This window comes from Rhizoctonia solani, chromosome 2, assembly GCF_016906535.1.
Source record: "Rhizoctonia solani chromosome 2, complete sequence".
In the NCBI taxonomy this organism is placed as follows: Eukaryota; Fungi; Basidiomycota; class Agaricomycetes; order Cantharellales; family Ceratobasidiaceae; genus Rhizoctonia; species Rhizoctonia solani.
This window is the reverse complement of record NC_057371.1, coordinates 1,225,623-1,252,144: the sequence shown is the minus strand read 5'-3', so window position 1 is coordinate 1,252,144 and position 26,522 is coordinate 1,225,623. Positions and strand designations below refer to the sequence as shown.

At 48.2% G+C, this 26,522-nt stretch overlaps 7 protein-coding genes across 7 annotated transcripts; 2 read left to right on the top strand and 5 right to left on the bottom strand.

Moving 5' to 3' along the window:
* Positions 1-119: 119 nt before the first annotated feature.
* On the bottom strand, positions 120-1,928 carry RhiXN_04996 (Fatty acid desaturase; the record flags this gene model as incomplete). The annotated part of the gene is made up of 6 exons (XM_043324812.1): positions 120-323; positions 391-552; positions 605-996; positions 1,046-1,064; positions 1,120-1,138; positions 1,198-1,928. The coding sequence occupies 6 exons, from the start codon at positions 1,926-1,928 to the stop codon at positions 120-122; spliced, it is 1,527 nt and encodes a 508-aa protein (XP_043177231.1).
* Positions 1,929-2,342: 414 nt separating this feature from the next.
* Positions 2,343-8,935, bottom strand: RhiXN_04995 (HECT-domain (ubiquitin-transferase); the record flags this gene model as incomplete). The annotated part of the gene is made up of 15 exons (XM_043324811.1): positions 2,343-2,689; positions 2,746-2,959; positions 3,017-3,211; positions 3,269-3,410; positions 3,461-3,931; positions 3,986-4,562; positions 4,613-4,682; positions 4,740-5,344; positions 5,405-5,575; positions 5,631-6,255; positions 6,319-7,491; positions 7,545-8,242; positions 8,293-8,327; positions 8,375-8,593; positions 8,673-8,935. 15 exons carry the CDS (start codon positions 8,933-8,935, stop codon positions 2,343-2,345), a joined length of 5,805 nt encoding a protein of 1,934 aa, XP_043177230.1.
* A 268-nt stretch (positions 8,936-9,203) lies between these two features.
* On the bottom strand, positions 9,204-11,048 carry RhiXN_04994 (uncharacterized protein; the record flags this gene model as incomplete). The annotated part of the gene is made up of 3 exons (XM_043324810.1): positions 9,204-9,397; positions 9,451-9,826; positions 9,891-11,048. The coding sequence occupies 3 exons, from the start codon at positions 11,046-11,048 to the stop codon at positions 9,204-9,206; spliced, it is 1,728 nt and encodes a 575-aa protein (XP_043177229.1).
* A 32-nt stretch (positions 11,049-11,080) lies between these two features.
* RhiXN_04993 (uncharacterized protein) lies at positions 11,081-11,970 on the bottom strand (the record flags this gene model as incomplete). The annotated part of the gene is made up of 2 exons (XM_043324809.1): positions 11,081-11,709; positions 11,760-11,970. The coding sequence occupies 2 exons, from the start codon at positions 11,968-11,970 to the stop codon at positions 11,081-11,083; spliced, it is 840 nt and encodes a 279-aa protein (XP_043177228.1).
* A 2,563-nt stretch (positions 11,971-14,533) lies between these two features.
* On the bottom strand, positions 14,534-15,447 carry RhiXN_04992 (tigger transposable element-derived protein 6; the record flags this gene model as incomplete). The annotated part of the gene is made up of 3 exons (XM_043324808.1): positions 14,534-14,843; positions 15,249-15,325; positions 15,367-15,447. 3 exons carry the CDS (start codon positions 15,445-15,447, stop codon positions 14,534-14,536), a joined length of 468 nt encoding a protein of 155 aa, XP_043177227.1.
* Positions 15,448-15,962: 515 nt separating this feature from the next.
* RhiXN_04991 (MMS19 nucleotide excision repair protein) lies at positions 15,963-23,201 on the top strand (the record flags this gene model as incomplete). The annotated part of the gene is made up of 31 exons (XM_043324807.1): positions 15,963-16,038; positions 16,093-16,182; positions 16,234-16,296; positions 16,353-16,485; positions 16,540-16,634; positions 16,682-16,818; positions 16,870-16,970; positions 17,023-17,130; positions 17,189-17,264; positions 17,314-17,542; positions 17,592-17,958; positions 18,009-18,506; positions 18,558-18,666; positions 18,715-18,786; positions 18,837-18,972; positions 19,022-19,131; positions 19,186-19,356; positions 19,400-19,481; positions 19,532-19,620; positions 19,680-19,874; positions 19,927-20,055; positions 21,826-21,937; positions 21,997-22,023; positions 22,079-22,139; positions 22,189-22,255; positions 22,306-22,368; positions 22,429-22,485; positions 22,540-22,661; positions 22,719-22,759; positions 22,815-22,930; positions 22,989-23,201. The coding sequence occupies 31 exons, from the start codon at positions 15,963-15,965 to the stop codon at positions 23,199-23,201; spliced, it is 3,945 nt and encodes a 1,314-aa protein (XP_043177226.1).
* An 864-nt stretch (positions 23,202-24,065) lies between these two features.
* RhiXN_04990 (DNA-directed RNA polymerase III subunit C25) lies at positions 24,066-26,408 on the top strand (the record flags this gene model as incomplete). Its single annotated transcript, XM_043324806.1, has 12 exons — positions 24,066-24,130; positions 24,183-24,391; positions 24,447-24,608; positions 24,663-24,729; positions 24,783-24,863; positions 24,920-24,971; positions 25,470-25,653; positions 25,718-25,804; positions 25,855-25,918; positions 25,966-26,018; positions 26,079-26,284; positions 26,334-26,408. The coding sequence occupies 12 exons, from the start codon at positions 24,066-24,068 to the stop codon at positions 26,406-26,408; spliced, it is 1,305 nt and encodes a 434-aa protein (XP_043177225.1).
* Positions 26,409-26,522: the final 114 nt, after the last annotated feature.

Below are 26,522 nucleotides of genomic sequence, written 5' to 3'. Positions count from 1 at the left end.
TCGAGTATAAGTCATGTGAAGGATTATCAAGGCGACAATATCTATATGGGATATCAAATAACAAGCATTCTATATAGTAACCAACAAAAGCCCAGCAGAAAGCGCATACACTCATATTACTAGTGGCCTTCTCCTCGAACGGCCTTTTCAACCTCGCTTTTGGCAACCATTCCTACCACACCAACTTGCGAAGCAACATCCGCAAGGACACCGATGACCTCACGATTGCCCGCCGCGAACCCAAATTCAGCGTATTCAAGGCCTTGCTCCGCAGCGTATCGCTTCACAATTTGGGATGCCGCAGCCAGATTATGACGGGGAAGCTGTGATATTTCGTGTTGTCAGACCTATCAGATAGCTAATTAATTGAGGTGTATGCGGAAAGCTTACACGAGGGAACAAATGGTGTGTTACTTGAAGGTGAAGCCCACCATGGAAAAAAGCCAAGTGGGGTGGGCAAATCACATCTGTGGTGGTACGAAGTTGCCTAGCAAGGAACGATTCAGTTGGTCCGAGATCTTCCGTGGACCGGCTGAAATGTGAAAGGACAATCTGAAGTAACCCTCATTAGTTTCATCTTCGAAGCATAGAAATATGAATATACCTGGACATGTAGGGGGCTTGGCACTATGTGGCTAATTAGGAAATATGCCAGGCCAGTTTTGAAATCGCCACATCCTCTGAGAACGTTGATATACCACGTCCAGTAGAAAACGATTCCAACGACCTCTAGCCACCATGTCCATCCGCGTCTGCCTTGAAAGATTCCAGATTTAATGAGGAAGCCGTAGGAATTCGCGTATAGGTTGAAGCGAGCGAGAGACATGACGACATAGAAAAGTTTATGCTGGACTGATAAGAACACCTTAGAAAAAGCATCATGGGCCATTATGCGCTTGTAGTACGAAGACCAAAGCGAATTAAGGAATTTGGGCGAGATGGCGAAAAAGGGGATATGCTGAATGTCAGGATCATGAGACGGGTGGTTCGTTACGACTGGAAGTTACATTAGTGAGAGCTTTAATAAAAGTTTTATCAAACGTACGATGATGGATGTTATGGTTCTATATTGGACATTTGTCAATCGAAGATCTGTGGTCGGAAGGAATGTGCACTCACATCAACCCACCAGCCAGTACTTAGTCCGCCTGTAAAGTCAGAAATGAGAATCGAAATGGCTCGATCGATAGCCCAAACATGCGTAACGCCATTGTGTCCGAGGTCATGTACGGTGAATGTGAGTTGGTGGAACAAGCAGCCCAAAAGAAGGCACTCGTCCAGAACCATTGCTGCCGATAGGCCAATACTGACACAATGGCCACAAACGTGTACCGGGCAACCTCGGGCCCGTATCCGGTCAAGTAGGGTGTCTTGTATAAGCCAGCCTTGGTAATTTCGGCGTGGAGAGCACGATAGGCCTTCATGTGCTGCTGCTGAGTTTTTAAGTTTAGAGCAGTTGGAGGTGGTGTGATACTGCTTATTGTCGGCCTGGCCTCTGAATTCTGTTCAACAGCACCTTTTTGAATGAGGAGGATTTCAGAAGACGGAGTAGAGCCATATTCGTTGGTCGAGTCGTGCCACGTCTCTGCCTCGCGTTCCCATTTCTCTTCTCCAGATTCATTTTTCTTCCGTACCCAGCCGGTCATTACGGGCGGAATGAGCGGCTCCCAACCGCTAGGTCCGACTTCAACGCGTCCAATCGCATATTTGTTAAGCTGTTTAAGTGGGGCTTCGGGATGAAAGGCGTTCACCTCGTCTGTCGCGTCACGTCCGACGAAATGAAGGATAGCGAGTCGACCTCCAGGGTGTTTTGCGAGCCAAGACGCTGGGACCCGAATGAGCTTGCCATTATAGATGAAAATGGTTTCCCCTGCGAGAATGCGAGAACAGACTTCCTCCCTTTTCCAGATTTTGTCGTTTGTACCCATGTTGGATTGAGAAAAGTGCGTTGGTGGACCGAACGAGCCTGGACAAGTGTCAGGTCGTGTGTCAGGGCCCTTATGCTAACGATTGCCAATAAAATCTCAGGCGCTCAGCCTTGGGGGTTAAAGAATATGCACGTTTGTGTAAAGAAATTGGATGTCTTTTTGTGGTATGCTACAGACTCAAACAGGGTTCAAGATTGCGGACAACAATAATCTAGTCTCGATTCCATCGTCAGATATAAATGAACACAGCCAATCAAACTGGCACACCGAGGATCTCGGCCTCAAGAAAATTTTGAACAGTGTAAAGGTAGAAGATACTCATAATTGCAGAAATATAGAACACGCGGAATGATGTTTACACTTCAAAAAGATAGCAATACTGAATTACCACCATGCTCACAAAAAAGTCTTCGTCTATGACAAATGGAAGCTTCCACCACCCTCCATCATCGCTGTCTTAAGGCGAGCCTCCATCACGCTCTTCGCACTGTATTCTGGCAGTTTAAGGTAGTTGACGCATGTCATCACGCTTGGCAAGTAGTCGTCGGCCTTGAGAGGTGCCTCGTGAGGTTTGCGGACGACGGTCAGTTGGGGGCTGAGCCCACGGAAGCCACCAATCGGTAATTTTGGACTTCCGGTGATGAATTGTAGGAACGCTCGTCGGGTAGGTTCGTCGTATGAAGTCATGATACCAATAAGATCACGGATGGCACCACTGTCGACATTAAAACCATGATCGGCTTTGAGTGCGTCGGTCAAAGCTATTCAAGAAATGTCATTACTTCGCTAAACAATGCTCTCCCACAAGAATACTCACTTTCGGTGCTCCAATCTTCATCTGCGTTACCAAATAGCAAATCCAACTCCTCCGATGAGAAACTTTGAAGGTCTGTCACTGCAAAAACTTTGGAGAATCCGGTACGGAATGCTTGTACTTGACTCTGTACGCCTCGGCCAATCACGACATCGATTACTTCGCGTACGTATTCTTCCACATTTGAGTTTGTCACAGAAATATCCCTACCACCCGGCTGGACAGAATACATGTTAGCATCAGCACTCAAATTATGCTTGCATTCGGTGCTCACCTTGAGTTCAATGTCATACCCAGGAACAGTAAAGTCCAGGGCCAAGTCTTCGAGATGGGCACCATGGATAGTAAGATCACTCAAGGCGGCCTCCTTTTCAGACGGAGACATGCTGATATTGTTCTCGATCTCGCGACGGGCAACACCATATGCCTGGAGCTTGGACAGTGAATTGGCGAGTGTAGGATCAACCAACTATAGGCGACAAGATTAGCATTCTGCGAACAATTCAAAGATCGGATAGCTACTCACTTTCAGGCTGGCAATCGTCAGTGGGACCTCCTCGTTCAAGATGTACTTCAAGAACAAACTATTGAAGGACATATCGATGATCCGCGAGTCCAATAGTGCTTTTCCAACAAATTGGCCAAGAATGGACCATAGTTTGGTCAACCTAGACGAACGATCAGCGCTCCACGAACGACTGATGTTAAGGGTACGCACTTAGCCTCCAATTTGATCTCAGGGGACGGGAACAACCCCAGTGGGCGTTGCACGTATGGGCCCTCGACACTCGAATCCGCGTCCCTCCACATCTTGAGTTCACGCCTCGCAAACTCCTTGGAGACCAACGAATAGAATTCTAGAGTCGGCCCGAGTCCAGTTCCGACTTCTTCAAAGTACTCAACCTCAAGCACGCTGGAACTCGAACCGTACAATTCGAGAACCTTGACGGCTGATTCGAGGATATGGTGTCGCGAGATGCGCACCTTTTGGCGTTGCAGGCGACCAAGATATCCAAAGGCGTCGTCACGGCGTGAAGAGTCTGACGTGCGTTGTTGTTGGGACTGCCATTTGGTGATAAGGCGGGCATAGCCAAAGGATGTGGACTGAAGGAAAGAGAAGCGGGTAGAGAAGGGGAACAAGAAGTGGTACTGCTGCGGAAGTTCGATTGCCCAATCAGGGAGACATTGACTGGAAAAATACACAGGCGTTAGTGATGGTGATAGGAAGAAGCAGTGTGCCTACCTTGCCACGATCATTGGTTCTTCGAGCTGCCTAGTCAACTTGGCCGTCAATTTATTGTTTATGAAAGCACTCTCAGCAAGAACAGCAGCAGTTGTGTCCGTGAACATCTTGTCCTTGACCCTCAAGTTCATCTTGTGTAATACTCGTAGCAGACGGAGAATCTGAGTATGCGGCAAATCGGCACTAAGTGTACTCTCGGAGGTTGATACTGTCTCGACTCGAGCCGTGGGTTGAGTGGGCGGCGGCCCAGGCACCTTCCTGTACTTCACGGTGTAGACGCCTTGCCATAGGGATGGCGCAGTCAGGCTAGCCACATTTGATCCTGATGTCGATCCCGAAGCAGCTGCACGACGAGCTTCGTGATGATGAACTGCACCGTAGATCGTAGTATCGAGGGGCAGTACGTGTCCATCCATCGAGAATTCGAGGTGCCAGTCAGTAGGCTTGGCCTTGAGGGCCGCAGCGTACGAGAACTTGGACGATGACGAAGGGGTCGTAGTCTGACGTTCAGCTGCGCTCGGATTGGGTGTGGCAACGCGCGTCCCATCGGGCGTCTGTGCTTCGACTTTTGTACCATCTGTACGATCCGTTAGTTACAATGTGGGCCCAGCGTCCGATCGAACATACCGTCGTTCAAGGATACAGATACCGTCTTGTCCGGAGACCCTTGCTGAGGTTCCATATCTTCTTCATAAAACTATACGCAAATTTCGACTCAGCAATCACGGCTGGTTCATCTAAACCAAAACCATACCTCAGCCTCCAAGTCTTCGTTCAACATGTCCTCGGCATGCTCCATGTCAAAGTCCTCACTACCAAGCATTGGGAGCCCAGCATCAGCACCCGATGTCAAAGCAGCAAGCATAGACTCGGCGGCCGCGGAAGATGAGGCAGCAGGAGCACTCGGCAATGCTTCAACTGTGGGTAAAGTTTCCGTCGTTGGTGAAGTATTGTTCTCATCTGCTGCAGCGCTATCCTTCGCTTTTAGTCGTTGGCTTCGTCTCCTTCCGATGGTGGGAGTAGAAGTGGATCCTGAACTTGAACCGGCGGTAGCGCTTGTTGAACTTGGGCCCGCTCCGCTTGATGCAGCAGCAACTCGGCTTAGTGCTCCAGCTGGCAAACCAGCCGCAGCTGCGAATGCTGCCAAAACACCAGACAACCTGGAGCTACCTGCACCCATTCCTGCAAGGGCGCCAGCCACTCGTGGACGTAGGTAATCGTTGAGTGCTTGGAAAGTGGCGATGGCATGAATTGAAACAACAATATTGGTGCACGATCGAGGAGCATCGGTTCCTTCTTCGGCAACAATTCGAAGGCGAAGTTGACGAGCAAGCATTGAGGGAGAGTTTCGCCTGGATGCTAAGTAGTAGATAATTGAGTTATTGGTTGTACTTTATGTGACCAACCACAAGGACTCACCTTCAGCGCCAGGGGATACAGTCACTACTTCAAAGTTTTCGATTCTTGTCAAACTCTCTTGCAACTTCTTGACCAGAACTGCCATAGGAGATCCCGAGGGCGAGTCTGTACCCTTGGACGAGCGGGGGGAAAACGCTTGAGCCACCATCTGCTGACGGGTTGCTACATCCACTACAACCAAATTAGTCAGCGATAACCCAGGTCCCGGGTAGTAGTTCAAACTTACATGTAAGTGCAGGGTCGGTGGTAAATTGTAACAGCCCATCCACAAGCCCACTCTTCAATAGCTCATAGCTTGATATGCTTGCTCCTCCACCAATACCAAACATGGCTGCAATATCCTTCAGTGCGTCTTTTAACTCGGCCTCAGCCGCTCCAGTATCGCGAAGTGTAGCCAATAAGCCACGCAACTTCTCGAATACAGGGTCGGCCGCATTCTCCTCTGCACCGGACAAGTACTTGAATCGAACGACCTTGGCGCGTAAAGTGATTGCATCCTGGGGATCGAGTACGGTGCTGGACGAGCGCTTGACAGGAATAGGTATCATAGGCCGGGGTGATTCATCTCGCTCGGAAGCGGGCTCAGGTGCTGGGGACGACCCCTCGTTTTTGGTTTCTTGTTTGGCAGCCTCGCCTCTGCTACTCTCCGACTTCTCTTTGGCCTTGGTGGTAAGTTGTCGCTCAGTCAGAACCTCGATCTCGTGGAGTACACCCTCCCGTCGGAGTGCGGGCTTGTATACGTTAGGTGCCTTTGTCAACAGTAATTCTACGAGTTGAAGTGCGCAGATGGCAAGCGCTGGATAGTCGCGCGACGACAATATGGAGCCAACAAAAGTTGCGATCGATACACTCTATTCACCAATAACGATTAATTCAGTTCTAGAAAGTTCGAGGGGAAAACTTGCCTTGAGTACCGCGTTGACTTCCTCTCCCTCTGAGAAACTAATAGCTTTCAGAATTCCCGTCAAAGACTTGCTCCTGGTCTGAGTTGCCACACTGGCAGCATACACGTCAACCAGCACAGGTACCATCAAGCGCATATACCGGTTGATAAGTTCGGGCTTGGACCTCAACAGTTCCGTGCGACTCAAAGTGGGAATGGGTTGTGCGGTTGGCGAAATTGGCCGGATCACAGGTGAACCGGGTTGGAAGGGTGGAGTTGGGGCGTGTACTGGTGACCCAGGCCTTGCAACAGGTGTAGCAGAGCCCGGCGCCGCAACAGGAGTCGCGGCGCCAGGGTCGTCTGGTGTGATATCCATCGGTTCTGGGTTAGTACTCGTACTCGGCCCAGCATTCGAACTCGTTCGTGAACTCTTCAACGATTTGATCTTGGCCTTGACCATCCTAGCCAATGCCTTTTCAGAATATGCGCGGTGATCAAACACGCCATCTATGATTACCCAGTCATACGTAAGGATCAATCGAGAAACTTTAGAGATAGGAGACAGATACACACCTCTAGGAAGTGGCGGCATGAGCTCAGAAACTAAGCTCAAAGCCTCCTCGACTTGGTCCTTGGGGCGATGTGCTAAGTTTTGCATAACAGCCATATCTGTGAGTGCCGCGGCCGCCGCCACGGCATCTGTGCCGCCACACGGGTCGGTCGGATCGGCGGGAGGCACGGTTCCTGTCAGAATTTGATAGAGGGTACCTGCAACGTCTGCTTCTAATAAGGACAGTGCGATTTTCGGGCTTGATTTGGTAGCACTGGAAAGCGCGCGCAGGACGAGTGTGAATGTACCAGGGCTAACTGCGGCCGACATCAGCGCACGGAGAAGGGCTGGGTCAACAAGACCTTCGAGAAGCTCCGGATGGGACCTAAAGCTCTCAATGGTCCGGATGACGCATAGGGATGCGTGCTCGACCAGTCGGGGATCGGCGTATCCAAGAACAGTACGAATAATGGGGAAGACGTCCTTGACCATATTGTAATTATCGATGCTGACGTTACGGCAGCAATTTGCAGCGGCTTGTAGGGCGGTCCGTTGGACATTTGTCGAGAAAAAGTCAAGGAAATTGAGTAGGGCCGCCAAACCACCCTCGCGTACAATGGCACTAGGATATTCTTCTGATATTTTTTCGAGCGTCTGTATATGTGGCGTGAATAAAGACTATATGTCAAACCCAAAGGACTACGTACGCTCAGGGTCTGTTCTGCGAGGTCAATGTATTGAATGTCGATAAGCTTGCTGCATAGAACGGGGACAGCGCCATGGTAAACGACAGTATGGGCGCAGCCAGGAAGGGCTTCCATAAGGTTGGCAAGACACCTGCAAGCCAATACTTGGGCTTCAAGGTTATCGTCTCCCGGGAAGCCACCGGCACTGAGAGCGAGTGCAGCAGCGAGAGACGCATCTTCATCGTCTTCGTTGACCGCTTCATCATCGTCATCACCACCCGTATCCTTGCCTCCCATAATCCTAACTAGTTCTCCCACGAATGAATCTACCTGGAAGTATCCCGCTAGGGTATCCTCTGTGCTCATGCTGAGAATCTCACTGAGTTCCTGGAGGGCCATCAGACGAACTGTGGGACTGGCAGAGGGCTTGATATTGTTGAGAATGGTTTTGAGACGGGTCGAGAGCGAGAGCATGTACGACCCGAGTGCACGAAAGTCGGCACTAAACAAAGCGGATACAGCCGAGTCATCCAAACCTGACTGATTGCCTAGTGCGGACGAGTTAGGCTCTCCCTCATTCTCTTCGTCTTCATCGCCCGTATCTTCGTCGTCATCTTCTTCGTCGCTATCATTGCGTTCGGGTGCTGTATCGTTTCGGGAACTCTCGGCATGCTCATCTTCCGGACGGCTGTCTCCGGCTAAGTCAAGCGCCTCGTCATCTATAGTATGTTAGTGGCAGGTAACAAGTGATATCACTTGATGTACACACCCCGTGTCGACTTGCCGGTGGACTTGCGAGTCGCTCTGGGAGATCGGTGAGGATGGATCAGAGATGAAAAGGATCGACTGACCTGTTCTTGCGGGACATGGTGGTAGTAGACTTCAGATTGGGGAGAGAAGTCCGATTACGGAGTGAGTAAGGGGACTTGTGTTTCTTTGTGGAGGTGGCGGGGTCGTCTGAGTCGGGGTCTGGGGCCGCACGTTTCTTGCCTTTTGAGTCGCGCTTGGGCTCGTTGATGGTAATGCCGTTCGAGGTCGATGGGGTAGCCGCGGGAGCACTACGACGGGGGCTGTCATAATTCCAGCGAAAATGCAATATTAATCAGCAAGTCAGCCAGAATAGCCACAACAGTGGATCGTTTTGCCTACCGCTTTGCCGGACGTGGGTCGTCGGATTGCTTGTTCTTGCCTTTGTCCCTGCGACGGGTCTGGGGGGAGGAGGATGGAGGGACTGTCGTCGTTGTCTGGGAGAGGTTAGACGCTGCGGAAGAGGCTGTTGGGGCCGTGAGTTGTGTGCTTGCCGCTGCACGTGCTCTTGTGCGCGGGGGCGATGGAACGTCGGATGCGGTCACTGTGGGCTCGTTCTCGGTCGCGGTCTCTTGCTGGCTCCGGGTGCGCTTATCGTTCGTCATTCTACTGCTCAATTGCGCATCCTTCCTGCCATCGAGCACGTCGTCGTCGGTTCAGGACACAACCGCCGCTCTCCCTTGTCAAATACCTTCCAGTCCTGCATAGTTTACGCTTTGTAACCCCCCACAAGCGCCGGTAACGCAACTGGTAACACATGGATTGCTACAAACAAAAACAGGAAAAATAAAAACACTAGCTTGAATACAAAAAAAGAAAAATTCAAATCAAATCCAAAACTCGAAGTAATAATTAGCCCAGCCACAAATTTAATTATTGTTTGCGAGACGGAAGCGGCAGCGGCGGGGGTGTGATAAATGACTTGGTTGGCACATGCGTCGATGCCGCCTCACGCTTCTTGCGATGCCGTCGCTCCTTGCGCGACATGGCTTTTTCGACCCGACCCTTTTGCCCAACGTCTTCAGAGTTTCCAAGACTATCTTCTACCGGGCCCAACATTTCTTTCCCTTCACCCAACACACTCAGTCCTCCACCCAAAGCACTCCACCTTTCCATGAACCGCCAGGAGTAGCGCCGTACGAGAACCCGTCCGGTGTACTAACATTTGGTACCGCACCAGCGTCATGCGTCTCGCGTGTACGTCTAAATGTGCCCATCGGGACACGGTCCCATCGGTCCAGACTCCGTAAATGCGACTCGCCTTCGTCAATAGGACTATCAAAGGGATTCGGCGGGTGGTGAGAAAGATCGTCCGACACATTTGAAAAATCGAGCACGTCATCAAGTTCAAAGGGCTCGGTGCACGACTCGTCCATGTCCATGTCCATATCGAGTTCAGTTTCCGTCATGGGGAAATGGAACGACGAGCGGGTCGAGCCAGAAGTCGCGTTCGAGTTGCCTCGAGCCCGTCGAGCCAGCATGGGGAAGATGTCACTCTACAAATAGTAGTCTTGGTCAGCCAGGCCAGGAAAATTAGCGCATACACCCAAATTTGTGTACCTTGCTGCCAAAGTGTTTTCTGCCGCTCTTCCAGCTGTTGGAACGTCTTCTGCGGGCCGCAAAGGGACTCGGAACCGCTGCGTTACCATCGATGATTGCTGCCCGCCTACGGTCCCCCGTGCGACCGAACGAACCCATGACAGGTCGGGCAGCACCCACTTCGGACGCAGACACAGATCCATCCGACCCGTTTACGAGAACCGCACTCGCGCTGATAGTCCGCGCACGAGCCGAGTCGAGCCCTCCAAACCCGCCAAACGAAGCAGCGCGCGCATGGGGCGTCACGGGCGCAGCCCCACGCATGAAAAGCGGAGGTGCGAAATGCGTAGGCGTAAAGTCTCGCCATCCAACGGGGCTAACAGCCGGACTAGGGCTAAAGGTAGAGAGTGGGTTTATAGATGGGGGAGTAGGGAACCTGAACCGCGCTGGTGTACGTCCGCGTTCCATTTCATCCGCAGTAGTGTCGCCGTCCATGTCAGAATCTTCTTCATACTCGGTCGCATCTGAATCAAGATCCATCTCGAGGCCGTCAACGGCATCGAGCGCTTCCTTGGTATAATCGACGGCACTAAAGACATCGAGCTCGGGTGAAGCAGTCTCACGGCCAGGCGTGCGTTTCTCTTCGGCAAGTTGAGCGCGTGCACGTTGTTCAAATTCTTGATCGAGATCGGTCGCATTGAGCACATTACCAAGGCTTAGCTCCATTCCAAAATCGTCCATCACAACCATAGGCATGCCCATCCCCGAAAGAAACCCAGCAGAGGCCGCTTCAGCGAGGTCAGCAGTTGATGAAACGGTCTCGCTATCATCATCGTCGTCCTGGTCCGCTGAGAACGAGATGGACGAATCCGACAAATTTGCAAAGAACAAATCTTCGTCCGAGTCGTCGGTCGACCAAGTGGCAGCCTGTTCTTCCGCGTCCGCATCGTCTTCGTCGGGATCGTCGTCGTCTTCTTCGTCTTCTTCTTCTCCCACGCCTGACTGTGAATCCGTCTGGTCATCGACAGATTCTTCGCCCTCGACGCTTTTTCGACGCGGCTTGATCTGCCATTGCTGTCCACCGGCTCCTCCTCCCATATGGTTCTTGTGATTGGCGTTCATGATGAGCTCCTTGAATTTCCGGCGCTGCTCCTTTTTCTCCTCCGCGACAATCATCATCTCCTCCTCCTCTTCTACTTCACTGTCCCCACTTAATAATAATCCCGTTGTTTCTGAATCCGAGCTGGTAGAACCACCTCATCTTCGGAATCCCCAAACACGCTTGCGCTAACAAAAGTCGGGAAATCAGAGACAGGACCGTTAACCGCCTGTTTTTGATGCGTCTGTCCAGAGCTACGGAACGGAACGAAATCATCTTCGTCAAAGTCGTCAAAGTCGCTCAGACTCGACTCGCTCGTCGTTTCCCGTACGCGCTTCTTGTGAGGTCGACCAAGTTTTCGTTTCTTGGAATTAACGAGGGTAGGCTTTTTAGTATTAGTGGCAGTAGATTTCTTGACGGTTGTGGATGTTGCTTTTTTCGTTACGGGTGCGGGTTTGCGTTCGATAGGTTGCTTGCCTTTACCTTTTGATTTGGCAATCACTTTTGGTGGGATCACCTTGCCCGGTGCATTGGTAGGCGATATTCGGTCGTCGAGTGCATGTCGAGGTGTAACAGAACCAGAGGCTCCACCATTAGGATGTTTTGAGAGATTAAATCGTGCGAGTTGAGGACCAGAGGGTGCGTCGATAGTAGAGTTGGAAGAGTCGGAGAGTGTGTGTTCCGCATCGTGCTTAGACTGGGAAGGGATTTTGAGCTTCAAGGACTGGAGACGAGGGACGACTTTAGAGGCAGGTGATGGAGAAGTAACGACTGTGGCGTATGACGCTGACCCAAGGCCCTTTGACGAAGAGGGTCTGAATCCTTTGGGAAGCGCCGGCGTAATTTTTGACGGGCAGCAGCTGAGGTCGAGGCCACCTTGGATTGCTGTTGCTGGCGGTTGAATTCTTCAAAGCTGTATGCGGTGACGGACTCGGTAATATTGTTGCATGTACATTCGCCCTCGCACACTGGGCATATGTCTTCGTCTTCACTCTCGTACATCTTGCGAGAGTGAGGTAGGGATGTCTCGAAATGATCTGTTGTAGCCGTACACAAGCACAGACACAAGCAAAATTAAATTTCACAGTCAGCCCGATGTTCGCGTACAGTCCGAGTACAAGTAGTATATGCTCACGCTGGGTCTTGAGGCGATCTGCAGGGCGCACACGACCCATGGTGACCGACAACGTATATGACCACAGACAAATAAATGCAATGACACCGGTCAGCTCACCGCTCGGAACAGGCAACTCAGCGACAGGTGCCAGCACGAGCCTCAGTCGCGGCAGAATGTGCAACCCATAACGAATGATCTACACATAATAATTCGAGACAAAAACTCACTCTGTGTCTTTTTGGATCTAGCCATGAGGACGTATGGTTCATATGTGTCTAGGCAATGTTGACGGGGCAAAAGCCGCGCTTGGGCAGCAGATGGAGATGAAGAGAGGACTCGGTTGGGTTCAAGAGTCGTAATTTGTGCTATCCAATTCTACGGAGGATCCCTACGGGACCCCGTACACCCTCTCCCCCTGTACCAGCATCAATTTGCTGCTTCACAAGTCGTGCGCACGGCTCGTGTGATCAACGCTCCGTTCTCTCACTGCGTCCGAACTCACCCCGCGTCCCCCTTACCGATAAGATATGCAGAATTAGGTCTCCACCGTTCCAGGGCAACCATAGGCAACACATACGATTTGTCACTCAAACGCGCCAAAGCAGCTCACACATTCTCATCTTCCGTTGATTCTGGACCTGATTCGTCTCAAAGGAAGAACCGCGCACAGTGGTATTTCCCGTACACAGGCTTGCGGTGATTCGGGTCCGGGCGCATAGAGCCCGTCTCAACGCGGCTCCGGGACCAGAATGACTGAGTCGCTTGCCGTTACTATACCCGGGCTCCGTACGCTACTGCCCCACATATGCACATGGTCTACTTCACACAATTTTATTTTCAATTTATCCCGAACCGAGACGAAGCTCTTTATTTCGCGCCGGACATGATTCACACGCATCCCTGCTCCCTGGTTGCAGAATCGCCCCAATGACCGAGCTGTGCCTTGGATATCAAGTCATGTGGGTAGTGGCTCGTTTTTAGTCCTAGCGCGGGTGGGTGTATGCTGGATCTGTGACGCCCTCGAATTTTGGTGGGGATGACGCATAATGAAGTATTCAGTCGTAGGTTTAGATTTCGGATTCTCTAGTTATCATTTGGCCATTGGTCCTGGCCATCGAAGCGTATCTCTTTAGGTCATCGGACTTGCCTTTCTTATATTGCGCATATCTACATTTCTTACACGCGCTGGCCTTGCAGCCAGCCTATCGGCAGCAAACTCCGGCCAGAAAGACGGATTCTGGACCTAAATCGGGCTTGACAAACTGAAATTCAATGACCACAAAGGTTATCTAATCAAATCATCGCTTGAGAAGTGAGTCTATTGGGCATCTATTCCAATTTAGATTTCAATCTGAGTCAAGAAATAAATGCATTTCCATGCTAAGACTGGAGTCACCCACTCGTCCAAGGTGTGCATAGAATCAGGAGAAATCATTCAACTCACTGACTTTCTCCGGTTAGAGATTACGGGGGGTAATGACGCTGATATTAACGTCGCGTGAGCACCATGTGTCCCGAATCGACATTGGATCATTGCGCCCTTCTGTGTTGGAGCAGAACGCGACCGCAGCCTTCCAGTGATATATGGTCGGCCGGGCGGACCGACTTCGAAACCGTGGGATCTTGTCGGACGCAGCCGCTCGTGTCTGGCACTGTAAACTCTCGCCTGGGTGCCATACTCTCTCATCCCGTCACGCAATTTCTAAAGCAAATGGTTGGCCGGTAGATGCAAGAAAAGGATCACGTGATAAACGAGTCCAAAACACCAAATGAATGCGATCTGGTCGTCGAACAGCATTTGAGCTCGCTTGGCAACATAGGGGTGTTAGGAGTGCCGGCATCATTATTTCCTGGCTGCGCAATCTAAAAATTTCCTGTAAGAAGGTAGCTTGTTCGAGCCCAATAAGCACCATGATAGCCTTCTTTGCCGCTCAAAACCACGAGACCACTAAATTCGCATAATGCCGACGCTTAGTATAGCAGCACGGTGCCATCAATACGGAAAATCTACCGCTAAACCCCTATAAGATATAGGATCAATTGATTCTCACACGTCTTCTCAGTGGTGGGGTGCATGTACAGTGGAACCCCTCTAAAACGATGCTGATGGGATATTTGATATGGTGCTTTTATTGAGCTGGGGGGTTTACGACCACACGTGTAAACAGAGACAGAAGCGGCTATGTAATCATTTGAAATACCACCGTGCATACAACCCAGAAGTACATGACAATAGATACGTATACATTAACCAAGTCAGAAAGTATATTAAAAACATGATTAAAAAATCGAACAATATTAAGTACAATCTATAAGTTAAATATAGATCTGACGTGTCGAATAATCATCTCGTCAGTAACCTCCTCGGTCTGAACATCGCGATCAACATCTGCTAGCTCTTGAGCGGAAAGTAGTCGATCGAAAGCCGCGGCGCAGTCGCTCATTTAATCACTCAGTCAACGCGAGTTCGATTTGCGAGAGGGCAACCCGAGTAGGCTTCTTGTATGTTAGTCGATTCGGGTTCTTGTCAATGTATTCTCGAATCTCCTTCTCGCGAGAGAGGTAACTTGAGAGCGTCGATTGGCTAAGAGTAAGGTATTCGATACGGAAATGTTGAACTTCCGAGGCTTGAGTAACTCCAGGAAGGCCTTCATGCTCTCGGTAGTAATCTATAATGCGTAGTTTGTCATTAAGCGTGGGGTTTGACTGCTTGGTTTTATCTTGCACAGAGACGGCGACAGAAAGCGGTCGGGGACGCCTTGGGGCTCGAGATTTTTTCAAGTTAGAGGTTTGAGGCACCAAGAACAAGCTTAAGACAAGAAATAATGGTATCTTAGGTAGTCTCAGGTGTATCTGCTTATATATTTCTGAAATTTCTATGCCGTTCTCTGAATTTCTCTCAATAGCCGTTAATCCAGGTGGCGGTCCAAGCCACGGACGCCGGTCTTACTCAGCGGTGGCTGTACGCATTCGTAAGCATTCACTACTATATTTCAAATAACCACGGGAAAAGCAAAACCCCGCTTCTATCGAGTCGGGGGGGTACAGAATCAAGAGGTCCCACTGTATCCCTTTTGTTTAGAGCATTAATTTGCTTCGGAGATAGCATCCACTTGAGCTACATCGATGACATGGTTACCTCTGTGTCTAGAATGCTACTCACGCGACAGGATCCTTCAAGGAGGCATCCAATGCGAGTGCGCGCATAGAGGCTAGGCGATGATCTGACCCACGTTCGTGCTGACACAGGGTTCAGTTACGATCTCCCCAAAAGAACTTACACCCTCGGCCTCGTGTTCACAAGCGATGGCACCATCGGGAGTTCGGGCTCCTTTCCTAAGGTTCTCATCTAAATCATCCATTGGAGTATCGATGATTCTGTACCTCGGTCCTGGCTGCATTGCTAACGAATGATCCCAGAACAATGGACATGGAATGTAGAAAAATACAATCGGTTGTCGATCGATAAATGTATTCTCCCATATTGACTAGGAAACACGGATTCAAAATACATTCGGTTCTTCTAAGATTCAGGTTAAATCTCCGACTCGGTTCGATGGTCCGGAGGTTACTATGCAATCGGACTTCAAGCAGCCATTTAGCTCTGAGATGGTACCTTATCCACACGATGCCAAGTTGGGAGAGTTTCAGAGTTCATCCGCATGAATATTTGCAAGAGTTGAGAGAACGAGTCAAATTAAAGAGAAGGCGAAAAGCAGTCACGTGGAATTGATCGACATGATCGACGGATAACGCTCGGCGCTTGTAAGAGTCATTTTCGGATCTCTGCTAGTTTACCCGACAAACTTTGTATAGGAAAAATAAATACTTGGCTATCAACTTCGAAAATAACATTTAGCATTTCGTCCCACAAATTATGGAGAAATGTCAGGAGCTCGTTAGGACATATGTTGCCACTGACGGAGATGACACTATTAAGGAGTTGGTCCAGCGTACGTCAATCTGTGCCGGTGGTAGATCGATGGTGTATGACATTCATCATATAGATGTCGATGATCAATTACTTACTCTACTGCATATCGTAAAGTCTTTAGGGGAGTATCTGACTAGTGAGGATGGAAAAATTAGAGAGAAAGGTGAGTGTTCTTTGTCTGTCTAGTCCGTAGCTAATGTCAATCCATCTCCAGGTATCAGGCTACTTTCGCACGTTATATCTCAGTGTCAGTCAGAGAGAATTAGCAAACAGTCAAGTTAGTTGCGTCCTAGCTTCATGTTCTCCATGGTATCTTATACCCTTACTATATAGCTCGGGTCTTGACAACATTCTATCTTGAGAAGATACAAGATGCGGATACAATCATACCGGCGCTTGACGGACTCCTTACCTTGACATCACTCCCTACTTTTGGAACGAATGAAGCTACAGATACGGCTCACTCGTAGGTGCAATTCGAGGCATGTGATAGGGAATATAAGTCTAATATTTCTCATAGGGTTATCAGTCATATCTCAATGAAGGCTCTCGTGCAATCGGTGCGATACGTTGTGTTCAGGATAATCGACGCGTTGTTTGCAAAACACCTGGCCGGTAAATTGTACCAAGACAACGATGATTCCTGCTAATTAACCCCGTAGCACTCGTATCAAGCCCCACGTTCCTTCCCGGTTACATCAAACTTGCGGAAGGGGAAAAGGACCCAAGAAATCTATTACTGGCTTTCAATATTGCGAGGGTTATTGCACTCGAATTCGATATCACCAATCACATTGATGTGAGTTAAGGTGCTTCGTTGCTATTGCCTCTTACTCACAAAAATGTATAGGATCTCTTTGATATCACATTTTGTTACTTCCCGATCACATTCAAGCCTCCGCCCAACGACCCGTATGGGATCACAACCGAGGATTTGAAATCTTCACTTAGGTACATTAGATTTACTTCGCTCATGAAGAACCTATTATTGATATTCCCCAAGTGCATGTTTGTCTGCTACACCGCGATTTGGACCACTAGCCCTTCCGTTATTCTTAGAGAAATTGTCCGCGACGGCTGGGAACACCAAGGTTATTTTTAATTTCGCGGGGTCGGTAGTATTACTGAGCATACATGTGGTTTGTAGCGCGATACTCTAAGGACAATAGCTTGTGCTTGCCTGTTTATGGACCAGCCGTCGCGAAAAGCTTTGCTTCTCAAATGTGGTCTGCATTCAAGTTGGAAGTAAGCAACGCCTATTAATGGCTAAGCCGATCGCTGAAGGAGTAATCAGATATTTCAACCTCTTGATGCGGAGACCGCAGATAAAGCAGTCAACGCGCTTACCACATTGCTCTTGGTGCTAGGAAAGAACAAAACAGCAGGACCTGGATCCACAGAAGAAGTTATAGATGAGCTCACCGAAGAAGTTACCACAGAGTGCTTACGCGTGTTAAGAGAGCCGGAGAAGAGCCAGGCACAGCATGCTATAAAAATAGTAAATGCGTGTCTTGACACTGCGTGTGAGTAAACAAGACAACTCGAGGGGTTCGTTCCTAACTATTTCTGCAGCGGCAATCTGCACTTATACACTTAACCGCGTCGCTCCCTTCTTGATTAAACAATTTCACGATCCCGATGAGGCTGCGCACCGTGACCCAATTCTGGCTGCGCTCAGAGATGTTCTTCATGCTATTCGTGAACTTAAAGAGGGACCATGCCGTGAGGCGTCATTGGCCTTCCTAAAGGCGAATAAGGACACTACGCTTGGCGCATTGACCTCGGGTTTGAATACGAAAGTTTCACGTGGATCAGCACTTAGCGGCTTGCTCCAGATTTCTTATATGCAAGGCGTGCTATCCAACGAAGAAATGGCATTTGTGGTGCACAAGATCAATGAATTGTTAGGATCCGAAAAAGATGAACTTGAGGATTTAAGGTGAGTAACATGTTTATATGCGTAGAATATTAATTTATGTGTACCATCAGGCCGATAGCTCTTGAAGTTCTAAATGTCATCTCAATTGTTTCACCCAAGGTAGTGGAGGAAAACACTCTCCCCATGCTCTTTGCGGCCCTTCCTGATAAGGCACCAGCCCGGGATGCAGACGAAGAACGTGCAAAGTACTGGGCCATTCTTTCGGCACTTGCAACACTTTGTGAAGCTCCTACGCTATTCGAAGTTCTCGTGATCAGACTTTCAACAAAACTCGAGATCATTTGTGGCACGGGACCCGCTGATCGAGAATGTACAGCTGCTTACGCAAGTGCATTGCTACAAACCATCTCAAACGTACTTGCACGTAAATCAGAGGCTGCACATCCAGATGTACCGAAATACCTGGATCGATTACTTCCAACTCTACTCACATCGGTGGTCACAGCTGCAATATCACCCACGCCTGAGAATGAAGTTGCCACTCATCCAAAGATTATTCATCCCATCGCATCAGTTTTTAGTGTGGTTATACGCTCCGCCCCTACCGCGTGAGTTATACCTATAATCGAATACACAGAACCATACTCATTTGTTCCTAGGAAACAAGCCAGTTTTATTAACTCCTTGTCAAAACTTTTCTACGAAGCTCGCGTGGAGGGCGTGTTAATGTCCAAACTTCCGGCTCAATGCAATTTCAACCCTTTTGATGTAGGTCCATGGGTCATCTTATACATACGTACACTAAGATTTACACAGGAAAATGCCCCATACGAGCAACGTAATGTTGTAATATTGCTTACTGCATCTATCGTTCCACTGCGGCCAGAGGTACGGAATCATCGGAAAGCCGATTTCTGTGAACTCATCTACGACTATAGACTGAATTGCCTTTCGAAGACCTAGATCAAACTTTATCGTCGTTAGTAGAGTGGTGCACTAACGATCGGACAAGCGATGTACAATCTATTAATGCCACCCGACTCATATCTTCTCTGGTTAACAAACATTCCGAAAGTGAGAGCAAATGAATTCATATACCACTGTTTGCTAACAGTATAACCAGGATTAAAATCATGGATGGATGGGTACCTACCAAACTTTTGGCAGGAGACTATATACAATCCAAGGCAAGTCAGGCAGGTCAGAATTCGGGCTCTTCAAGTCTGGGTTGCGGTGAGTACAACATTTACGCTAAAGTTATTTGGTTCTCAACTCCACTCCATTAAGGTGACTCGTGCACTGGTTGTCCAAAGTCACCAGAAGGGTGATGAATGCGTCAATAATGTGTTCTCTCTTTTCGAAGATCCCCTGGTCGGTCGCGCCGCAGGAAAGGCAATTGGAGAAATAGCACTGAATGATGATGGGGTTCTCACAAAAAAGAACAGTGCAACTATTCGAGTAAGCTTGTTCAATAAGGGCGTTTCTATGATGGACAGCTCAGGACCCATCCGTAGCTGTTTGCACTCCAAAAGTTATGTGCCCGCTTATTGCCGAGGTTATATTGGGCTATAAGGAGTCCAAAGGTACCAATACTCCTTTCCACGTACTACATTAACTTATCACTCCATCGTAGAGTCCCTGATCCAAGACGCCTACCTGGTCGCTCTGGCCTCGCTTATCAAGGCGGTTCCCAAGTCGACGTATGCGGAGTACCTATCAGTGGTATGTATCACTGTGTCTCAGATCGTCAAAGTGCTGTATCAATTTGTGATTATATGCAGTTGATGCCAATTCTCCTCAGGGGCTTAAGTCTCGAGGGCACAGAACTAAGGACCAACATCTTTCAAACTCTTCTCCAAGTTGCCAAGGACACTGCAGAATTAAGTGCTACCAACACGGGCCCACTTGCCGAACATGCTGGCTCCTTAATCAAGGCCGCATTGTCTAATTCTCAACATTCTGAAGCGATAACTCCAGTAGGCTATATTAATTGAACCAGGTCAACTGAATTCTAACATACCACTCCAGAGTATTCAGGTATGTGCCCTACAGTTGTTGGCGATCCTGCCTGGTGCATTGCGCTACGATATACTACACCCATATAAGAGTGAAGTGATCCGGAAGCTCGGATCAGCTCTTGATGATCGAAAAAGAGCTGTACGTAAAGAAGCAGTGGACTGTCGGTAAGAATGCTTTCCATAGCTCGATTGTGAGGTTTGCTGATATAAATCGGCGTGATTGGTAGTTCCGTCTGGTGAGTCGAATACGCGTTTTCACTCAGCAAAAACTTTACTGATGTAACATTGAGGTTTCAACTGAAAGGATGAACTTAAGGAACGAAACTGAGTTAAAAGCACTGATAATTTTGTAAACTTATGTTTCCTTAGTCATTATATAGAGATAGTAATGAAACATTTCCCCGAGTTGACGAATATCGAGCGCACAGCCGGGGCGAGTCAGATAACGGCGCCGGAAATGAGGCTGGCCGAACGTAAGATATATGAATTTCCCTCCTGGTCTCAAAACGCTTTGAAAGGCCCAAGTATAACGTCAGTTAAACGGTTTTTACAGTAGACTGCGTTACGATGTACGGACCGGATAGCTTCTTTGACTTCAGCCTCACAATTCTCAACAATCTCAGGAGACGGATTCTATTAGCTCACATTAGTTAGAGTCGAGACTATCTACAGTAGCTTTTCTTACCCAGACATCTGATGCCCCAGTGAGCATTGCGTCCATGGTCCCTGCTATCTGTTGGCCCAAATGGCAATTGGTCTAGCTAAAGTTGCTCACCCTTATCGATCAAAATGTCAAAGCTTCCCTCCTCAAACTTAAGATCCCGTATGTCCATTTCTAGCCCTACAACCTCTATGATTTACTCGGAGCGTAAGAGTAAAAATCATACATACATTCCATATGGGGATGAAGAGAGCGCATATGCTCAATAACCACGGGCGAAAACTATATTTATTGTTAAAAAATCGACCTACAATAAACGGCTATATAACAGTACACTCACATCAATATTAACTATGTTATGATACCCATCTCGATACATCTGTTTACGAACGCGGGTGTCTTCTCAGCTCAGACGAACTTGGATGGTTGTGAATACCATACCTCCTCGGATAAAGTAGAATTGCCACAGCCAAGCATTAGAATTCGGATATTTCTCCCAGGAATATAAACTTCAAGGACATCTTTGATATCTTTATATGATTTAAACCAATCAAAGGGTTCCCGGCCTGCCTCGCTTTGGTATCGCTCATCCCTACAGTCCTGGTCAAATTCAAGCTCTCATGCGAAGCCGTAACCCAACATGCCAATACTGCCTTCCTTCGTAACTTTTATTGTCCTTCGGAATGATGTCCATCACAAGATTCAATGGTGGGAGATACAAAACCTTGCAAATGGTCACGTGCTGCGGTTTTTTTTTTTTTTTTTTTTTTTTTTTGAATACACTTCTACCACGTGCTGCGGTTAATGATCCCTTTCCGGCTGCCCGATCGGTAGAGTATAAGACGCTTGAAATACACTTCTTTTCCACTGAAATGTTCCATGGACACGATGTCAATGCCGAGCGTACTGGGCTGGCTTCTACTCCCTTACGACATGAGGTTCCAAGGAATCTGGAGCCAAGCTCCCGATCATGTTAGCCGTGTAACATCTAACCAAACTCCCGGTGACTAGCTCCTTACGATCGTGTTCTCCAACAATGAGTTCGAGTGACGCGCTCAAGCTAACTCTATATCATACGACATTGTTAGCTAACTGGGTACAATAACTTGTTGAATATGCTGCTTTGGGATAGTAAAGCTATAGCTCCCTCTTGATCGATTCCTAACGACAGGCCAGACCCCGCCAGAATCGTCGGCTTACGGGATAGTGGTGGCACCTGAGCCAATTTAAGATCACTCTTCACGTAAGGGTTTACGGCTACGTCTCGCGTACAAATGGACGCTTGAAATCAAACAAGGTCTTGGGAGCCCTCTCGTCATGCCAGTCAACGAGGCCGCCGAGAATATACTCGCTACCATTGGTGAGTACGCTCCATGACTTGTCCCATCAGTCTATTTATTTGACTTGTGGAACTCACAGGCACGGTGCTGTGGACTGCACAATTAGGTGATTGTCATCTGAGTTAATCTGAATGTCAGTATCTGATCGACGCCATATATAGTGCCACAAGTCGTCAAGAGTTTTCGCGAGAAATCAACAGAGGGCCTTTCGCCATGGCTAATGTGAGCATCTGTCTGGCCACCGATTTTGCAATTAATCGTTATTGGCTAGGTTCATCTGGGCTCTCTCAGCTTGGTTTTTGGGCGTTTATGCGATTGTCCAGAATATTAGTATACCGGTAAGTTTCTTCGGTATCGTTGACTTGACGCTCTTACTTATTTTTCGTAGATTATACTCCAGCCACAGCTCTTTGGAGCACTTGCCGCGCTGTCTTGGATACAGGCATGTTGGGTTCATTTATTATTGGGCTATGGCCTTACGTTGCTTCCAGTGTTTATACTACGGTAGTAGAAGGTCGAAGGCCTTCTGTGCTTCACTTTACGTGTTCTTCTTGATGGCCATGGCAGGGTTCGAATTTGGGATTTCGTTGGTTGTCCGGGCAAGTGCTGTTTATCCCCATAGTGGACTTCCGATCCTACATTGACAAAATTCCCTGTGAACCAGCGAACTGACAGGGCAGGGAATGAATGGCCTACTCGGGTGATGGGCATTATGAGCGCACTTCTGATTGCTCTAGGTCTCTTGTTTGTCTTCCACTGTTAGCATGTCCTACACTTGCTCATTAGCTACTCCATCAATAGGCCCCAGTATTGGGAGATATGGAAGCGAAAAGAGGTAGTTGGTAAGTATTGATGCTCTCACTCTTCCGCTATCGTGATGTTAAATGCATGCTGTAGGAGTCTCTATGCTTTTCATGTCGGTAGATATGCTAGGAGGGGTGTTCAGTGTGCTGTCTTTGGTATTCCAAGCTCAGTTTGATGCTGTGGCGGCAGTATCATACGTCCTTGTTGTGGTATGTTTAGCGGTGCGATGCTGTTGAATTTGGTTTGCTCTGATGCTTTGCTACTCAGGTACTCGATGGTGTAGTTGTGCTTGCCGCGCTCATCCTTAACCCGATAGCTAAACGGCGACGTGAGCGCGAAGATCAAAGTACAGTTGCTCCCGGAGAGGTTAGCGACCTTGAGATAGGTCAGCAGTTGCACGAGGGCCGAATTGTGCTCGCCGAGGCAGTAGCCGCTGTCCAATCCAAACATGGGCCGTCGCCAATGAAACAGATTGAATGAGTCTGCGTGTACATAGACAGGTTTTTACCTTATAATTTAATGCTTGTCTTCGTCGTTTACATATAGTTCCAAAGCTTGGCTGGGGATACAATTTCAGAAACCGAGCACGCCGAGCACCATCACTCCCGCTGATCACCGACAGGATTCGATTTGGGGAAGTCGAAGGGGTGCTATGGTATTATATTGACTTTATTTAATAAAAACGCTTCTTAGTTTATACCTAACAAGGTAACAGCCATCCTTACTGTGCCGAACTGATCTCCAAGACTAATCACCATAATTGTGAGCAACGCGTCATATACGAGGGTAGATGCGATCTAGAAGCCAAACCTTTGTATGACAGATGTTTCTGTTATCTTAGTCGGTCTTCAATTCCCTTGAAAATCAGTGGGGACCACAGCATATCGGGCTAAAATCGCGCGTATTGTTTGTACAACGAACTTGATGATTACTGCCACAAGGCATTGTCGTAATTTCAAATATGGCTATGCAATCAAAAGTTTTGTACTAAGCACAGCGCGCGCTTCTATTGCTTACGCTAGTATTGGCCATTCGGAGGAGCAAGACTTATAAGTGATCAACGTATATGTACAGCAACTGATCGATCGGGCTCCTCAGGCTTCCCCGCCCACACCCGAGGGCACTGTTCCTGAGCGTCACACACAGTTGGTCCCTTGAGTCTCTTCTCATTGAGCATAGCCAGAATCTGTTTATAAAGCCTTAGAGAGCAATGGCCTCCTTTCGTCACTCGTCTTCGCATCTTCTGTCTGGGTTCTCGGTTCCGCACGACTGTGTCGTCCGTAGACTAATATTTATATTACGAAATCTTATTTTAACGCCCCCCCCCTCACGACTTAACCCGCCATGGCTACGGCTGCAATTCATCACTGGTGCTGGTGCGGAAACCTCTGTGCTTCGTGGTGCTCAAGGTCGGTATCCTACTCGATTTTTCAACTTAAACTCAATATTGAATGTCCTTAGATGTGAAGACGAGTGGTATTGCTCTCCCGAGCACTTGGCAATGGACTGGCCAAGGCACCGTGTGAATTGCGTCCCAAAATCTAGCTGGTCATCCAGCAGCACATCAAGTAGTGTATCCACCCCCTCTCCTCCAATGCCCCCTTGCGTTTCCCCTGAAGTGATCCAAACACCTCCCCGAGTTATTCAGACGACAAAGGCATCCTTCCATGGTGAGTATACATGGCTTGAGGGTATCTTCATGGATCTCATCTTTTTGGCTTAAAGGAATGGTGTTCCCCGTTGACGGAGAGCGGCCCAAATTGATTCCCGTCAACCTTTTGGGTATGGTACATGAAGGGGGCGTTGTAGATTGGCAGCCTGTGCTCGCTCCGATCCTAGGAGCTGACGCTGAGATCGCCAGCATGATTATTTCTACCGGCGTTGGAGGTAAGTTTATCTATTGTAGTCTACTTCGGAACCTAACAGACTCGTTGCCGGTAGGAGAACCATTGCGCTTCCCCCTCCAAGTGTTCTTCCGTTCCAACTTCCTCGCCGATGGGTCTCGCCGGTAAGTTGTCCCAAGATATTACAATATATTTCAGTGTTGACTATGCCCTACAGAAATCATACTGTTGAGTCTTTGACCTATGGAAAAGCTAGACATGACTGGAAGGGGCCAATTGTTGCCTTGAAGTATTCTGGGTAAGTTCTTGTGCATAGATCAACCTTTCTGAGTGTGTCTAATATGTTTTCAATAGAACCCGACTCTCTGGCTATGCGAACATTACAATGGCCGACCTTCCTTCTCTTGTTTATTTCTTAACTTATTTGAACGGAAAGCACTAAAGTGCTTGAAGCACTATTACGACCATTCAAAGGATGGTCTAACGGTTTATCGATGCTATTTATCATTACCTATTCGTTGTTTGCAGCCTATTTATTTCAGCTATTTATCTACATGTGCGTTGTATTTTAGCATCATTCATGTCTCTGTTTTTTTTTGTTGTTCTTATATATGGATGTAAACATGGATAACAATATATATGCCGCATTTTTGTCGTATGGTCTACATATGACTGCCACGATGACAGCTAAGTTACATTAAACTTCATGCGCGCACGCGGAGTGACTTGTGATCATGTGACCATATTTTGATTCTAACACGGCTATATTTTTGGTGCACACTCATGCATACTCTCGAGTAATTTCTGTCCAAGCTTTCGTATACGATGTTTGTTACTACGACAATCAAGGCAATACCATACTAACCTTTTGCCCTTTCCTGAATAATTGACGTGGTTTCTTTAGGACAATGTCTCTGTGGCTCCTAGCCAATTTTCATCACCAGCTCATGTTGCAATCACCAACGAGCTAAATAAGAAGTATGCCAATCGAGTCTTGCTTGATATAGGGCTGTGTATTTGTGTGTTCGACCTGATTTGGGTGGGCGAGGGCGTTGTCAAGTATGGTGATGGGTGCTACTGGTATAAAGGTGAGTTAGGCATTGTTAGGCAAGGATGTCCCTTAATTGACCTTTTCTCCCGGGAGGCTCCTAGTTACCTTCCGAATGGTTGTGTTCCGACCTGCTCGTTCCGAAGTTATTATAGGAAAAGTCAAGTCATCCACTGAGGATGGCATCCGAGGTAAGTTTTACTTGTATAACTAGACAACTTTATTAAGCCGCTGTAATCAGTTACACTGGGATTCTTCGATGATATCTACATTCCCCGGGACTATCTTCCAGTTCCTTCTGCATTGTGAGCTCAATATACCTGATATCCGGCTCTCATATTAACCCATGTAGTGACCACAATGAACAAGCTTTCTTCTGGCTCCCACCACATCATTGGGCCTCTGGTTAGGATATCTGTACAATAGTACACTCAGATCCGTCTAACATAGCCATTTTCGTCGCAGACGAACCACCTTCAACAACTCAATTATTAGACACCGACATCACCACTAGGCTGTACCTGGATCGAAACGAGGTGATTCGATTACGTGTAGAACGAGATGAGTTCTACGAGAATGAACCGGGCCCAAGAAAGCCAGATATAGGCCAGCCTGGACAAGAAGATAGGGTTGAAGATGATGCTGACAGGAAGGCGCCGTATACAATTACGGTAAGTGAAAGTTCGGGCCGTGCACAGGCTTCAGTAATGATAGATACAGGGATCCGTTCATGGCGATGGCCTCGGGGCGCTTGTGTGGTGGGAGAATACGGAGCAAGACGTCATGGAAGAGTAATTTCGGGATAACACCTATACTTGAGGTATTGGTTTTCTGCCAACCAGACTATTTACTATAGTCATGATCTTCATGACTGACTATATCATGTGATAGAACGCAATATAAAACAGA